Source organism: Telmatherina bonti (assembly GCF_933228915.1).
Source record: "Telmatherina bonti genome assembly, chromosome: 6".
In the NCBI taxonomy this organism is placed as follows: domain Eukaryota; kingdom Metazoa; phylum Chordata; class Actinopteri; order Atheriniformes; family Telmatherinidae; genus Telmatherina; species Telmatherina bonti.
The window spans coordinates 23,672,766-23,690,288 of record NC_136624.1 but is presented as its reverse complement, the minus strand read 5'-3'; the positions used below and the strand labels follow the sequence as shown (position 1 = coordinate 23,690,288).

At 36.5% G+C, this 17,523-nt stretch overlaps 2 protein-coding genes across 2 annotated transcripts; both read right to left on the bottom strand.

Annotated features, from left to right (window-relative positions):
• Positions 1-6,654: 6,654 nt before the first annotated feature.
• On the bottom strand, positions 6,655-9,617 carry LOC306757460 (elastase-1-like; the record flags this gene model as incomplete). Its single annotated transcript, XM_079242509.1, has 7 exons — positions 9,566-9,617; positions 9,371-9,474; positions 8,733-8,833; positions 8,366-8,491; positions 7,836-7,972; positions 7,555-7,697; positions 6,655-6,816 (listed from the first exon to the last, which is right to left on the bottom strand). Exons 1-7 carry the CDS (start codon positions 9,603-9,605, stop codon positions 6,655-6,657), a joined length of 813 nt encoding a protein of 270 aa, XP_079098635.1. The 5' UTR covers positions 9,606-9,617.
• A 5,665-nt stretch (positions 9,618-15,282) lies between these two features.
• Positions 15,283-17,120, bottom strand: LOC306757082 (elastase-1-like; the record flags this gene model as incomplete). The annotated part of the gene is made up of 7 exons (XM_079242045.1): positions 15,283-15,456; positions 15,553-15,695; positions 15,779-15,915; positions 16,039-16,164; positions 16,531-16,631; positions 16,788-16,885; positions 17,081-17,120. The coding sequence occupies 7 exons, from the start codon at positions 17,118-17,120 to the stop codon at positions 15,283-15,285; spliced, it is 819 nt and encodes a 272-aa protein (XP_079098171.1).
• Positions 17,121-17,523: the final 403 nt, after the last annotated feature.

Sequence of the window (17,523 nt, the reverse complement as noted above, 5' to 3'; positions counted from 1 at the left end):
AGCCAGTCTGCCCCAAACGCCCACCTGACCCGGGCCGGCGCCCTTATTATGGATATTATTATTATTTTTAGTAGTAGTAGTAGTAGTAGTAGTAGTAGTAGTATTGATGGTATCATTACTATTATCATTATCAATAATTCATTACTTGAAAAAATATTTTGAGAAACTACTGAAGAAGTCAACGTGCTGACATACTTTGATTAAGCATCAAATGCTTCATGCTAATGGTTAAAAGAAAAAAGTTGAAGTATAAAAATAAACAGTTTTCAGTGATTGAATTTAAAACGAAGAGTTTCTAATTTTCCTAAATAATTGCCCCTGATTTTAGTGACAAATCCAAATCCCTATTAATAATATTTATTTGGGTTTTTTTTTTTTTTTTTTTTTTTGCTAAATTGTTTTCATTTTCTGGCGCTATGAATGATTCAAACATATGTAGATGTTGCTGGTAACAGAATCCTCCCTGTGGATTCACCTGCCTGCAACATTAATCTACTGAAAAAAAACATTGTAACACTTCATGGTAGTCAACCCCCTCACAGTGAAGAGTTTGTAAGTTGTTTAATTCTCATCACAAGATTGTGATTAATCAAGCAGAGAAGCTGGTGAATGCATTGTAATTGGCCCTACAAGTGATCCGTCTCTCATCAAAGCAGGAGGAATATCCTCCCTGCAGAGATATTACAGATACAGTGACCTTTTGATATGGTTCATCCAGCTGAGAAAATGGTTTTGGAAAATGCCACAAAATTGAGAAGTCTGTGTTGATTGTCTTGAATAATAATTTTTAATTAGATTGGTAATCTCAAGTTGACATCTCAAATTTGTGTTGAGATCATTTAATGTTTATAGGACAACTTATGTTTGTTTTTCAGATAATTGGGGATTTTGAAAGAATGACATTTTCTTGACAGTTTACGCATCCAGAAAAACATTTATTAACAAAGCATAATTTATCAAATGTTTTGTTTATCCCTTGATCAAAACACAGTATGACCACAGGTCGCTCTGTCATAACTCAATTCTGGAGCTTTCATATGAACAAGATTTCCTAATGACACAAAATGTAGTACAAATAGAAGCAATGAATACACTAACTTCTTATACGTATTAGCTGGCATCAGGGGTTGTGATCATGTATAACCATCACTTATAACACTTGTAGTTCTAAAACTAACATCCAATCATATTCATGACATTTACCTCACTATCACCCCCCTGATACACTCTTGCTATTGAGACAGCTCTCATCATCACCCCGGACTCCTCTATATGTGCCTCATCATTGGTGTTATTGAATTAAAAGCTCCATGAAACAGCTTGCACAGAAGTAAGGAAGGTTGAATCCCTCCTACAAAGAACCAAGTGTACTCCGACTGTCCACTCCAGTGGCTTGTTTGGTGGTGTCAGATGAATTTTTCATTCATTTAGTCATTTTCATTCATTCATACCGACAGTGCTTACCATCTCACAACAGTTGTGCAAATATTGGATAAAAAAAAGGATTTATTTGAATGTAGAATTACATTACATCCATAACACTCCTGCCTCATTATCATTGTTCCCTACACAATCTGCTTAAACCAAATGTAATATTAAAAGGAAAACTCAGGTTAACAGTCTGTTGTTGGGGAAAGATTTTAAGCACCATGTACCTTGGTGCTCAAGAGCAAATGAAGGTAGCGTTAATAATAATGGGAAAAAATTCTGTTAGATTTACATAGTGCTTTTCAAAGACCCCATAGTACTTTACAATTCATCCAATGGTTATTTACTCCTGGTGGTGGAAAGCTACTTGTGATGTTTCAGCTACCATGGGGCAGACTAACAGAAACGTGGCCAATCCACACCACACCGACTATTCACAGACATCCATACACTGGTAACGTTGACACTGGAAGCAAAGAGGTTGAATGACAGATTGACTGGGGGGATTTTAATACCATCCCCCTGGTCATTAGACAACTTGCTCTACCACTGGAGAACCTGATATGTTTTTCTACAATACTTTGTTCTTGATCGTAATGCAGCATATAAAGCATCATCTCAACATTTGCCTATATAGGTGATGTTTATCTGTCCAAACTGTTTACATTTTTATGAAAATTATGTAACTGTCAATAAACCATCAGATGTGATGTTTGTGTGAAACTAAACAACCAAGAATGCCAAAGAAACACGAAGAAAATGGCTCAGTGTTTGCACTAGTTATTAAACCCATATAATACTGGATGCTCCTGAGAAACCAAATGTTGATGAAAACAAAAATTCATTAGTTGTTTGCTTTTATAATGTACATATTATATATATATAAATATATAAATATATGTGTGTGTGTGTATATACATATATATATATATATACATATATCTATCTATCTATCTATCTATCTATCTATCTATCTATCTATATATATATATATATATATATATATATATAGATAGATAGATATAGATATATAATATATATATATATATATATATATATATATATATATATATACACATATATATATAGATATAGATAGATAGATAGATAGATAGATAGATAGATAGATAGATAGATAGATAGATAGATAGATATGCTAAAAGTACAGTCTTCAATTTTTCTCAGATTTTGTAAACAGCCCGAATCTGTTCTGTTCTTTTACCTGTTTATGTTTTCGCATATTTTAAAAAGCAGCATTTCAAGGACAAACATTTTGATGTATAGGTATAGGTTATGTATTCTCTCCTGGATATGAAAATATCGGGTCATTGTGTAAAAGATAAAAACAAAAACAAAAAAAACAAAATACAGTTCTTTGCCATTCCTTTCCAACCTCAAGTCAGCTGAATACACTACAAAGAAAAGATAGTTAATCTTAAAACTGATAAACGTTATTGTTTTTTTGTTGTTGCTTTTTGCTTGTTTGTTGTTTTGTTTGTTTTGTTTTCATTTTCGTTTTTTGTTTTTTTTTTCGCAACTGTTAACTCATCTGGAATTTGATGCCTACATCAGGTTCCAAAAAAGATGGGACAGAGCCATGTTTACCATTGTGGTGTATCACATTTCTTTCCTCTTGGCCCAGAGGACACAGCTTCCATGATTTGCATAAACAATTTGTAATGTGGACTCATCAGACAACAGCACACTTCCACTTTGTGTCAGTCCATCTCAGATGGCTTTGCCTGGTAGCGTTTCAGCCTGCAATGGTGGATGTAGCGATGTACTGTGTTAATTCACAAAGGTTTCACAATGGTGTGAGTTTTTAATACAGTACCCCCTGAGGGATTGAAGGTCATGGGTATTCAATGTTGTTTTTCACCCTTGCTCCTTACATTCAGAGATTTCTCCAGACACTGAATCTTTTGTTGAAAAAATGGACCGTAATAAAGGAATCCTTGCAATTGTACACTGAGAAACATTCTTAAACTGTTTGACTATTTGTTCACATGGTTGTTCACAAAGAGAGGAACCTTACCCCATCCTTGTTTGTGAACCCCTGAGCCTTTCAGGGATACTCCTTTTACACCAATCTTGACATGTTTCCAATTGATCTGTTCAACTGTGGAATGATCCAAACAGTTTTCTGAACATTGCTAAACTTTCTCAGTCTTTTGTTTCCCCTCTCCCAGCTTTTTCTCCAAATGTATTGAACGCATGAAATTAATATTTAGTGAAAATTTACCAAAAAAAGAAAAGTTTATCAGTTTGAGCAATTAACATCTTGCCTTTGTAGTGTATTCAATTAAATATAAGTTTAAAAAGATTTGCAAATCGTCAAATTCTGTTTTAATTTATGTTTCACACAACGTGCCAGCTTCACTGAAATTGGGGTTGTACATAATATCAGTCATGTTGAAATGTTCCATCCAATACAAAAAGCATCCTGCTCTCTTTCCATCTCCGTGTTCGGTTTCCAACATTAAGTCCACCTGACCCTGCCAAGCAGAACCTGTAGGCACACTAATCAGAAATGACACTGACTCACTCACTCAAAGCTGACAGAGCTGTTGGCAGTAGCAGGATGTGTCAGCATGTCTGGGTTGTAAAAGCGTGTCGGAGTTGGCAGACATCACAGCCTCAGAGTGAATATGTGCTTCATACTGTGTAAGTGTTTGACCTGTGATGTTTCAAATGATGCATGCCCAGTGGTAACTGTGCTGTTTCCTTCCCTTTAATCCAGATGTGTTCTCTCTCACCTCTTTCACACGTGCATCATGTTTCAGGTCATTATGTGTATGTGTCTTTTTCTGTATGTGTGTGTCTATTAATTTTTTTTCATGTTTGTGTTATTTCATTCATATTCAATCTGCAGTTCAAGCTCTGTTCTGTATTTCAGCACTTAAGGCCAAGCACACACAACTGGGTCTTTGCAAAACCAAATATCCTCCCCCTTCCGTCTAGAAAAAAAACCTTGAGTATGCACCGCCTTGTTTGTAGAAAAAAATATATCCACCAAACCACATAACTGCATTGTACGAAAGCGTAGAGCTGTCATCCTCATAAAAAAAAGTTTGGGCCTTATTACGTTATAACGTGATAGTTTTATTGTAAAAACGTGAAACGTATCACGTTATAACGTGATAAGTTTATTGTAAAAACGTGAAACATATCACGTTATAACGTGATATGTTTTATTGTAAAAACGTATAACCACTTGAACGCTGGAGGGATTACATCTCTCAACTGGCCCGGGAGCGCCTTGGGACCCCCCGCAGAGTTGGCGAATGTGGCTGGGGAGGGGGGCTTCCCTGGTTATGCTGCTGCCCCCGCGATCATAAGCGGTAGAAGAGGGATGGATAGATGGCACTTGGATGCACCGATGATGTTTGCATTCATAGCGATTCTCGTGCCGCTCAAGTTTCAATGAGAAATGATGCCACGTCATGGGGATTGGACTCATTTTTCCTTCTGTACAGACCGATGCCTTTTAAAACTGTCCTTAAACTACGCATATTTATTACAATGGATCGAAAGTGTTCCAAAGCACCATAATTTCACAATGTCTCAACCCAAGTATGAAGAAAAACTCTATCAAGTCCTGTAAATGAGCCATTTGTGATCTCCTACCCACCCCGCACACAATTTCCTCATCTAAAGTCGAAAATTACCAAGTTCACGTTGTCAGATACATGATATGTTTCACGTTTTTACAATAAACTATCACGTTATAACGTGATACGTTTCACGTTTTTACAATAAACTATCACGTTATAACGTGATACGTTTCACGTTTTTACAATAAAATGATCGTTATAACGTGATACGTTTCACGTTTTTACAATAAAATGATCGTTATAACGTAATAAGGCCCAAACTTTTTTTATGAGGATGACAGCTCTACGCTTCCGTAGCTTTGTTAAGCTTCTTGTGACGTCAGCAATTTTTTTGTCGCAGGAAACCAAAAACTGCTGTTATGTATGTCCACATGCAGATGCACAAATGGAGTATTCGCAAATCTTCACTTTGGTTAAAGAATCTTTTTTAATGCCAGAAATCTTCACTGCCGTGTGGATGACTGGCCAAATTGTAGAAAAATATGTTTGTCTTGTGAGCTGCAGAGGACAAGGCCGTAATATGCATATTTTTTGTCATGAGGATCGATTGGATTTCAGTACCTTTCTGCATTTGCTTATTTTAAAATATTTTTAATAAATCTTGGAGAAATTTAGTTCTCTTTTACTGAAGATGACAGATGACTAAACTTCACACATCTCTGTTGCTGAATAGGAGAGTAAAACATACCAGAGCATAAAATGGAAGAATGAATTACAAAACCCTTGTGAGAAAAGCTCAGGTGGCAGCTTCTTTATCTCAAAAAGAAAAATGTAACTCCATGTCTCTTGGAGATTGCCAGGATGTCTTATATTTACAGTTATAGGGGTACAATTCATTTCACATTGTAAAACTGATGCTTAGACAACATGGAAATGATCCACTGAAATCCATCTGATTACTTACTGTCTAAAAAATTTCGACATGCCTACTCATTCATCTTGAAGGAATTGTCATGCCCATGTGCTAACCTTTAAAGTGGAACAAATATTCATTAGCACTCAGTTTGATGTCCAATACAGCATCTGCAAATTCATCAGGTTTTTGGAAACTAAATGGCCCACTTTATTGATTGTAGGACATCCAGATCATCGTGGGTGAAAGTAAACACTTAAGTTTTGGAAATTTTACATCTTCAGATCATGTAATACACACAGTTTGGCAATCTTTTTCTAAAATCATTTAAAAGGTTTTTTAATCACTCTTTAAACAAAAATGTTCCTAAATTTTATTTCTTGTGTTGAGCTCTTTCTGAATTATGCTTATCCTTTAAAAAATTTCAATAAGTGAAACATGTTGTTTTCTATGGTGTGGACAAAAAAAATGAAGGAGCAAAGGAAATACATATGAAAGGACTCTTTATTCTGGTGGTATTACAGATGAATCCTCTTGTTTCCATGGAGATCGCAACTCTTCTCAACCCATGATCTGGAGAACAAAGATAGGATTGAGTCATTGAGTGATTATCCACAAGGACTGATCAACCAGTGATTGCATATAACTGTATGCGTGTGAGAAATGAGTATCAAAAAGAGAGAATGGTAAAAGAAAATAACAATTTAAACATGTTTTAAAATGTTACATCTTTAACACTGTGTAATTTGTGAACAGTTATCAAATACTGACGCTATTCATCCAGCTGATGTAAGCAGAGACGCGGGTGAAGACAGTGGGCTTCTTGTAGGCATTGCACCCAGAAGCAGACACGAAGCTGGTCACACCATGGACAACCCACCTACCGTTGACACTGCAATTCAGGGGACCGCCAGAGTCACCCTAAGTACAGAAACAATAAAAGCAAAATAAAAATTCATTAACAGCTTTAAGTGAAGCTAATTTTCTAAATCCCTGAACGCGTTCTCTTCTCTTGTTTTCGCTTTTAATCTCATTCAGCCTGGAGCAACTTTGTAAAGAGCATGAGCTTGCAAGACTTTGACACTTCATGCAGCTTAAGCAGTAGCATGGATCATTGCAACTGACTTATGCCCCTGCTGATGCAGCAACTAATCCTGCATGTGGCCTCCAAAATATCTTGCCTGACAGGAAGGGGTCAGCCCACAGCTCAGTGGGAGACGTTTAAGTTTACTCCATCACAGTAGCGTTGCACTAGATTCTGACAAGTTCCTCACAGTTTTCCCCTGAGTATGATTATATCTACACATTATCTGAGCAATGACAATGTGGTTTAGTGAGAAAGTCTCCAAGCAGCTTGTCAAGCATCCTCGCTGACAATGTTAAATATTTATAAGTGGATACTGATGACTCTTTTTTTATGTTTTATAAACTCAATGTTTACGTTTTCCAAATTATTTTTTTTAGAATTCATGCTTGATGAATTATCAGTTTGATTCACTAAAAAGAAGTGATGGGTTATCAGGTTGTGAAAAGTGACAAAAAATTAGGGCAGTGTTTATTGTTTCTTGTTTCATAATGTGGTCTTCAGGACCTTTATCAAGATATTTTTCCTTGATGCAGCAGAAGATTTTCTGTGTTGAAATTGCACAGTCAACTTACCTGACAGCCAGATTCATTGAAACCACCAGCACAGACCATGGAGTCCTTGACAGTGCTGCCCCACCATCCGCTGCTGGAGCAGGTCCTGTGGTCAACAACAGGCAGGGAAGCCTGCTTCAGCTGAGCAGACAGCTGGCCTCCAGCTGGGTACAACAGGAAAAAAAAATATTACATCTGTGTTAAATCTTGGGAATATTTTTATATTTACACAAAATGAAAAAAAATGGGAAAAAGAAAGAAAGAAAAATCATCACATAGTTTTGTCATAATATTAAACTCACTCTGAGTGCGGCCCCATCCAGTAATGTAGCAGGGGTTGTTGTTGGGCAGAACTTGGCCGGAAGGAGGCAGAGCACCAAGCTGGACGTAGTTGTTCAGAGAAGCATCAGAGGACAGACGCAGGAGAGCAATGTCCCACCTACAAGTCAGTTCAACATGTCCATGTGTCAGTAAATAAAAACTCCGTTCTTATTTTTATAAGATGTCATTGTAGGGATGTTCACAGCTGTCACTGAGATATGGTTTTAAAAAAATGTACAAATTAATAATGCCCTTTGTTAACAGTAACAAAATTTAAAAAAAAAAAAAAAAGCTGCAGCTATATATATATATATATATATATATATATATATATATATGTATATATATATATATATATATTTGGAAATATTTTTCCAAATAATCTAATGGGAAAATGTCTCCAAACTTTTGACTGATAGTGTACATTTTGTTTTAATAGTGTGCAATAGGCAAAATGTTTTTTAATGAGTTGTGTTTGCTCTTTATGTATGTGCATGTCTCCATTACTAACCCTCCAGCAACACTGCTGGGGTTCCAGTTGGGGTGAATGTAGACACGGCTGACACTCATGTACTGCTCTCTCCCCTCATTGGTGTTGATGTTGTGATCTCCAAGAACAACACGCCAGGTTCTGGTTCTGTAGCCATTCACAAGAAAAAACAATGAAGGAAAGATGTAATGAAATGAAATTTAAAGTTTTATTAAATCAGATTGTAAAAAATAAAAAGGGAAATATGAACTTTGGATTTTTTCTAAACTGATGAAATGCAATGACCCCATCATGTTTCTATCTTTCTGTCAAAACTTTTATGTCACTTTACCTACATCCCTTTTGAGATTAGACTTGCTAGGTATCATGTAATGTATGAAACTCCCACCTATCCACACAGTGAGCAGCAGTCATGACCCATCCTGTTCTGATCAGGGTTCCTCCACAAGTGTGGTAGAAGCTGCTGCCAGATTGGTACTGGAGAGAGATCTAATAAAAACATTAAGGCAAGCTTTATAAACAGAATTTTAGTCACTAAAAGACATTTAAAGCAATGATGTTGTGTATGTGTGGTTGCACATGTTAACGTTACACATCTGACGTGTTGTTTCAACTACTGGTTACTTTTCTCTTTGATGATACACAAAGATCATAGTCTAAGGAGTAACGTGAATGCATGAAATATGACATATATATATATATATATATATATATATATATATATATATACATATACATATATATATATATATACATATACATATATATATATATATATATATACATATATATATATATATATATATATATATATATATATATATAGATAGATAGATAGATAGATAGATAGATATAGATATAGATATAGATAGATATAGATATAGATATAGATAGATATAGATATATAATATATGACAACATATGAGGGAAAGAAAACATTTTATTGGAAAAGGAGTGATAAGTGTGGCGGACTTTTAGTCACAGCTTTGTGTGTACTGTTGATTCAGCTCTCGAGTCAAATTGTACCTGCCAGGGCCAGGAGTTGGGTCTGGCCACTTCACCCCCAACAACTCTTTCCTCAGTAATGTCTTCCTCCAGATACCTGGGCTGGGGCTCCAGCTCAGCCAGCACTAAACAAAGCAGAGATACAGAGAACCAAGTAGTCAGAGATTATAAGAAGAATGTGTGGAGAATTTTAAAGTGGAACGAGACAGTTCTTACCCAGGGCTGCAAGAGTGGTCAACACAAGAAACCTGAGCATGTCTGCAGTCTTCTGAAAGTTCCTGCTGTGGGCACGTCTGCTCACTTTTCTTTTATACCCTCAGGACAACTTCTGCTGAAAACGTGAGAGCTTATGTGTGTGTACGGCATGTTCAATTCCAGCAAATGTCCACCTGTGTTTCTCTCACAGTTATCGCTGCAAAGGGAGTGGCTGGAATCACTTTAACAAAAACAGCTGGCATTTTTTTCCACTTAATGTAAAGACTCACCGAAAGTATTCTCTCATTTTTTGATAAAGCTGTACTTCCTCTTTACTTTTTATGTGCCACAACAGATTTTATGTTTGTTTCTTATTCCTTATTGAGTATCATTATCCTGCAACATGAGTCACATTCCTATTTACCAAAATGTAGGCAGAAGGTGCAGTTGTTAGATTTTTTTTTTTGGATCTTTTCTTTAATGTTAGAGGTAACAGGTTATTCATGAATATAGATTAAGATCAAAGTTTAAGGAACAACCCAAAGGATATTCCGCTTTAAGCCTTTGATAAGTATTCATGAGGCCTTGTCGACTTGATATTCTTAGAGAGCATGTTCACTGATGCTGTGAGTTAGGTTGCTGAAGGATGGAAACATCCATTCATGTTAAATGAAAATCCTCAGCCATGTGAGCAGACAAACAACATTTTGAATTTTATGATTTTATTTGAAATATCTGTATTTCTTGACATGTTATTGACTATGATTTTCTGAGATTGTATGTCTTCTTCACCAGCAGTGAATGCAAACATGCAGTATGCATCAGTGCTGTGCGTGTCGTTGACTTCCTGGTGGTGTTGTTGAACCTACACTGTTGCACCTGCTGAGTATGAAGGATGGTTTTTGAAAATATAGCAGTACTTAATTTTCATGAAGTAATGAATTTTGAAATAAAATATAGTTTGGTAAATATAATTTTAAAATCAGCAATTAAATCATACAAAAAAAATCAATTTGCAAAGTTTTTTAATTACACATTTTAAATTGAAATAATAAAAAAATAAAAAAATAAAAAATTGAAATCTTATTTAAATATCATATCCAAAAAAAATAAATGTATTTTCAAAGGCTACTTTGAAAAGGAGAAATAAATAATAAAATTCCTAAATTTGGTTAGAAATACCTTTTCGTGTTTTGCATTTAATAGGTGGTTTCTTTTCCCATTCACACCTCTACCCTCTGTGAATTTTAAATCCTTTTTGCAATTGCATTTTTTAGTAGTTTACCCTTTGCATTTAGCTTTTGTATGACAGTTAGTGGGGGATGTTTTGTAAAAAGCTTTAGCAATAACACCACACAGATCTTCTATTTACAGCAAAGTCCCATGTCTGCTTCACCTCTCACTTCACATGGGTAAAGTGAAAAGAGCTAGACTCAAAGCTCACTGGTGTTTCTCACTGGTGTACCAGCAAAAAGATTAGATGAAAATGTGGAAAAATAACTGGTTTTGTTGTAACTGAATGCTTCGATTGGTGCTATGTTTGATCCCTATAAATCAAGCGAAACCAAGTTTTTTTTTTGTTTTGTTTTGTTTTTTTATCCTGTCCTGTCCATCATCATGACAAGAGAAAGATGGTCTGGCTGCTGTGATGTGCTGAACAAATTAAGTCTTCCAAGAGCAGCCTTTGAATATGAAGCTCCCCATGAGTCTTAAATTGTATTCTTTATCTTATTAATTAATTCATAAAAATGCTTTTTGGGTTTTTTGGTTTTTTTTTTTGTTATTAACAGCTAGACCAAGTTTAATCATAATGTCTCCCCTGTGTCACTTTCTTATCTTACTACTGGACAATAAAGGACCCTGGAACCCAGGAAACATGATCACATTAGATCCATTTCAGTATAACAGTGTATCAAAGTGGTTTGCTTGTGCATTTTGGGAGTTACTTTGTCCAATTACTTTTAACACTGTGATTTCTGTCCCTGTGGTATCACAGATGCTTTTTTAGCACCTAACTTTAAAGTCCTATATGCATCATCCTCAGCAGAGGTCTTGTATCTTTTCCAGTGGCTCAACAAAAATAAGGACGGAGGACGGAGATTTTTTTTCTGGTCCACATAAAGGCTCTGGAAAAGCCTTACAGTACTTATCAGGTTAACAGACTAGGTATTATCATTTAATAAGTTCCAGCCAGTGCTGTCTTTTTGTTTTGTATTTAGTCTATTTCTTGGTATTAAATTTATCTCCAGATGTCATAACATGATGAATAATTGGTCTCAATTTAGCCTGTAGAGCACAATCTTTATTTGAAATTTAAAGAGCCCTGCAAGAAACATCAGCTGTATCTCTTATGAATATTAATTAAAGTACATCTAAGAGCATGTAACCAATACCCTATAGTGCTAACTTAACACTTATTTGTTAAAATTTCAAGGTCAGATTTGAATAGAAGCTTGCAATTTTTACTGGCATTTACCAGATTTGACTTTTATAAGGGAAACAGAAGTGCAGTGTTAAAACATAATGGAAACCCTGTAAATATATTTAAGTAATGCAAATTCTAAAGAAATGTCTCTAGTCACGCCAGTCTGAGTGGTTTTTCTATTTTCATTCTGTCTGAAAAGCAACATGTGTGCAGTTCCCATTACATAGGCAGCCACTTATCATACATCTGCTGTGGTCTCTATTAGCGTCTGAGTGCTTAATGCACCCCTTCATCTTGTAAAATGGCCCAAACCAGAAGACAAAAAAAAAAAAAAAAAAAAAAACAGGCAAAAGATAGAACAAAATAAACCTTTTGAATTTTCAACACAGAGCAAAGAACTGCCTGAGTTGGGAGGAAAAACAGCTGAAATAGACAAAAAGCTAAAACTGAGTTTCATTGTGCTGCAGGAGTCATAATCTCAACATTATGCATTCCTTCAAAAGAAACATGTGTCTCTTTATCCCTCCGAAGTCTGCTTCTCTGTTTGTCCCATTTCTGTCACACAGATGCAGAGTGCTGGCTCTGTTCACGTGCAGCTTTGAATTGAAAAATGTGTTTGTGGGAGTTCTGATGAGACAGGCAATTATTAGCCCTTTATCTGAATTCCAGGCAGTATCTTCATGCTGCTGAATCATCCCATCTACTCATCTGTCCAGTGTGTCATCTATGTCATCACAGGCAAAAATATACTGAGATGATTCTAGTAGAATAATATAGGGATTACATCAGGAGATTTAAAAAAAATATTCAACACACAAATAGTCATTCTGAGCAAGTTTATTTGTAGAACATCTTGCCAAGAAAATGAGTTGCAGAGGAATTCTTATATTTATATTAGACATGTAGGAATGTTTCCTTTCTTTATCATATTTGAATGGCTTTACTGACAAAGTTCATTCATGTGATGTAGCTGAAATGAGCATTTCTTTTTATTTTATTTTTTTTTGCTTTTGGGGTCCAAATCACAAAGTTGACACAAAATTGACAATCCAATGCACTGTTGTTAAATCTCCTCCTGGGCCACTTAAGTCATCTCGAGATAAAAAATGATTTACACAGTTGTGTATTTACAAACGTGGTTAAAGGACTACTTGCTGTCATTTTTAATTCTTTATTGCTTTTTTTTTTTTTTTTATCAAGTAAATGCTGTGTTCCTGTGAGTTGCAGGGAATATTATGGCGATTAAAGCCCAAGTTGTGCAGTGCAGGTCTCAGGTAACTTCATTGAGCCGTTAGCAACCCTAAATATTTGCTTGTCCAAGATTAGGAACAGACTTTTAATGCAGTCTTTTCTGCATCTCTGCTAGGCACTATGTTGGACTATAGCAAAGGAAAACACTGCTATTGATGTGAAAAGTAAAATGATTAAGTTATTGTAATTTAGCATTATATAGGCTTTTTAACTCATTTTTATATTATTTGTATAAATATTGTTTTCTAAATCAAAATCCTCCATCCATCCATTTAATGATTATCTGGGACCAGGTTGCAGGATCAACAGTCTGAACAGTGGATTGCCAACTTATCTCTCTGAGCTAGAATGTTGCACTGTTCACCAAACCATCTGAGAGAGATATGCTTCATTTCTGTTCTGGAGCCTCATTTCAATGGGACATGTCAGAATGTGATGTGTCTGGAGGGCAAGCTGACCAGAAGCCCACATATTTTCTCCAACTGGTTCCTTTTGAACAGGAAGGAAGAGGAGCAGTGTCTCATTAGACCCGACATCCCTGACAAGAAGCTAACTTTTGCTTCTGCAGACAGTAGTAATGCTAATGAGGAATGCTATCTAGATCAGTTGGTAAATCAACAGGTAAGCGAGTCACCAGCAGGAACTCAAAGAGAATATTGTCCTGGCCTTTCTCATTTAACTCCCAATGAAGAATTCTGGGATTCTTTTCAAACACGAGCACTACAGTGAGTGCTGACAAAACCAGTCTCTGAAACCAGTGGGAACAAATTGTTGTGAAATGCTACAAAAACCTCTTCAGATCATACAGTAAGAAAAAAATCATTTCTTTTTCCAGCTGTTTAGAAATAGAAATAAACTTTACATTAGTTAAATATTAATGTTCAATTACATGCAGTGAATGATCTACTTCATCATTGCACATGCAGAGCTGAGGATGAGAATGCTACATGTAACAGTTTTGCAACTGAAGTTCATATGCTGTGAAAAGCAATAATTGTTTTTTTTTTTATATATATACATAGTTATGTGTATTCTTTTGGCATAGTGCATCATAGTTTTATATCAGTGAAGCAATACAACTCATAAGATATGAGTCAGCATGAGAAACAAGTGCAGGTAAAGTCTGTTTTCAAACTTCTTTTCCCTACTATCATCACTTTTGAGGAAAAAAATACTAGGTATTGCAGTCATGTAACCTTTTATGTAACTGTGTGATAGTGTACCTACAAAGACTTGGAGGTGTGATAAGAAACTGTTTTACCCCTCTCCCTCCATGTACCAGGTCTGACTCTTCAGTTCAGACATCACTGAGCTACAGAGCGAATATATCAATTAAAATTCAATCCTGTTTTTTTTCTTAAACCTCACATTATTTGTGTCTACGTTGAAAAGTCAGAGAAACTGCATCTCTTAGAAGTGACTCATTAACAACACAGCCTTGACATTTCTACGTGCGGCTGTGAAAGCTGTAAACAGCAAGAGAATGAGCATGCTGGCAGGGTCTCAGTGCTTTCAAATGCTCATCTTTTATTTTTATACCCTGAGCTGAAGACTTCAAATAGGAAAGCAGCAGGGCTCTTCACTGGGTATAAGTGCATCTGTTGACCGTGTCAGACTTCATAGTGTCCAGTAAAGTGTCCTGCAAGTAAGGTCGGATCTTCATCAGTATTGAAATGTTGAACATTCATGTTCAGTCTATGCCTACATAAGAATTTTGGTGCCTCTTTCATCAATCAACTTGAGAATGTTTCTTTGCAAAAACAGTTTGATTCATTAAAGATGCAAGAAACGGGATCATTTACCTTCGTGACAATACAGACAGAAAACAGAAAATTATTGGGATGAACATTAAAGAAATCCATCATACAAAGTTTGAGTAAGTTTATTTTTGTAGAATGTGACTGGCAATCATGCAAGCGTGGCTAAATGTGATCTCCTTTTGCAGGATGCAACCCAGAAGACTCTTACACTTAATACAAGATCTGAAAAAAAGAACATATAAAACCCAAATTAGCATCAACTTTCTTGCATTCCTGTACAGAGAAGCATTTAATGTCTTGCTTTATTGCATATTTTGCATACTGACCGAGTTCATCCAGTCAATGTAGGCAGACACACGGGTGAAGACAGTGGGTTTCTTGGGAGCGTTGCATCCCATTCCAGACACGAAACTGGCAATGCCGTGCACATAGTATTTGCCATTGACCTGGCAGTTCAGAGGTCCGCCAGAGTCACCCTAAAGAGATGCAAAATTGAGGTAGAATTGTAAGATTGCAATTTATTATGTATGTTCTTTCTAGATATGTAGTTTCTTTTGCATGAGAAGACTCACATTGCATCCAGCCTCTGCACCGCCACCACCGCACACCATAGTGGTCTTCACCGTACTGCCCCACCAGCTACTGCTGGAGCAGGTCTTGTGGTCCACCAGAGGAAGGTAGGCCTGTTTGAGCTGAGCAGACAGGCTGCCACCAGCTATTCAAAGTGGAAAAAAAAAACAAAAAAACTATCAGCATGGGCATTGGCAGGAGTGTCAGAGAGATTTGTAATGAACTTACTGGAGGTGCGTCCCCATCCGGTAATGTAGCAGAGGTTGTTGTGGGGCAGAATTTGGCCTGAGGGAGGCAGAGATGCCAGCTGGACGTAGGAGTTCAGGGAAGCATCAGAGGACAGTCTCAGCAGAGCAATGTCGTAGCTGAGATACAGGAGAGTATAGCTGAAGATTAGACGACCATTGCTCTGACATCACATGAAACCTCAACCATCAGATACTTTCCTTTCAGAATCAACAAAAGAACAGAAAACAGTCAACCCTCACCCATTAGCAACTCTACCAGAATCCCACTGAGGATGGATATAAACACGGCTGACACCGATGACCTGCTCTCTGCCACTGTTGCTGTTGAGGTCATGTTCACCAAGAACAACACGCCATGTCCTGGAGCTGCAATGTTTCAACAGAACCAAAGAGAAGCACAAAATTGTAGATATACTTACAAGTCAGCGTGGCCTCCTGACTTTTCATTACAGATCAATAGAGAAAGTAGATCAGTTTTGTTTATTTTCGGACTCACTTCTTTTGATTGACATCTGCCTCTCTAATCATGTCTGTGATGGGTATAAGGTGATGTAATGAGGAGTTGGTGACATGCTGGTAACATGTTAAGTATTTGAAGTAACTCGTGCATCAGTGATGAGATAAGACTTGCCGGGAGACATTTGAGTCAAAGTAAACATAAAAATATGCACTAATGAAACTCACACAGCTGAAGAATGCTGTTTCTAAGTCGGTAGTTAATCATTATGTTACCTGTCCACACAGTGAGCAGCAGTCATAACCCAGCCTCTCTGAATCAAGCTTCCTCCGCATGTGTGGTAGTAGCTGCTGCCAGATCTGTACTGAAGAGAAATCTGCGGAGACACAATGAGATCTGAAATCTTTGGCGAGAAAAACTTAATTTGAATTTAATTTATCACATTCCAGGGTTTTTTGTTTGTTTGTTTTTTTCCCAGAGAAAATACACGCAGTCAAAATATAGTCTAAATATAGAGATGAGAGCAGATTACCTGCCAGGGCCAGGAGTTGGGCTTGGCCACCTCACCTCCAACAACTCTTTCAACAACATCCTCAATGTACCTGGGTTCTGGCCTCAGCTCAGCCAGCGCTGGTTAAAATTACATAAAAGAAAATAGTTTGTCTGCAACAGATCCAAAAAAATCTTCTCATGCAATTTATTATGTAATGATGCAGGTAACAAGAGTGTAATGTTTTTTAGAGCTAGTCGTATAAAAAAATAACAATAATAATAATTAACTAGACAAACATTAGTCAAACATGGGAAAATAAATTAATTTCTTACCCAAGGCTGCAAGGCTTGTCAACACCAAAAACCTGAGCATGTTTGTGTTCTGTCCAAACTTCTCTGCAAGGACACAAAGATTTTCTCTCTCTTTTAAGCGACAATCTGACCTTGAGCTGACGTGGAAAAGAGTGACTGTTATTTCTCTCCGCTGACTGAAGCCAAGTATGCACCTGTGGTTTGTCTCACACACCATTATCAGTTAAACCAGTCAGTTAAAACACGCCTCTCCCTTTGACCAGTTTAATGCAGAAAACTGTATCTGTAGATGACATGAGTCACTGGGATACATTTATTTTAAGCTGTTAGGGCATGACACAGTTATTTTGGGCAAATATTTAAGGGAAAACATATTTTCTATTGGTGAAGAAGGGGTCTTCGATTAGATCGAAGACCCCTTCTAATATCAAAACTACATTGGTCATCATACTACGTAAGGATTT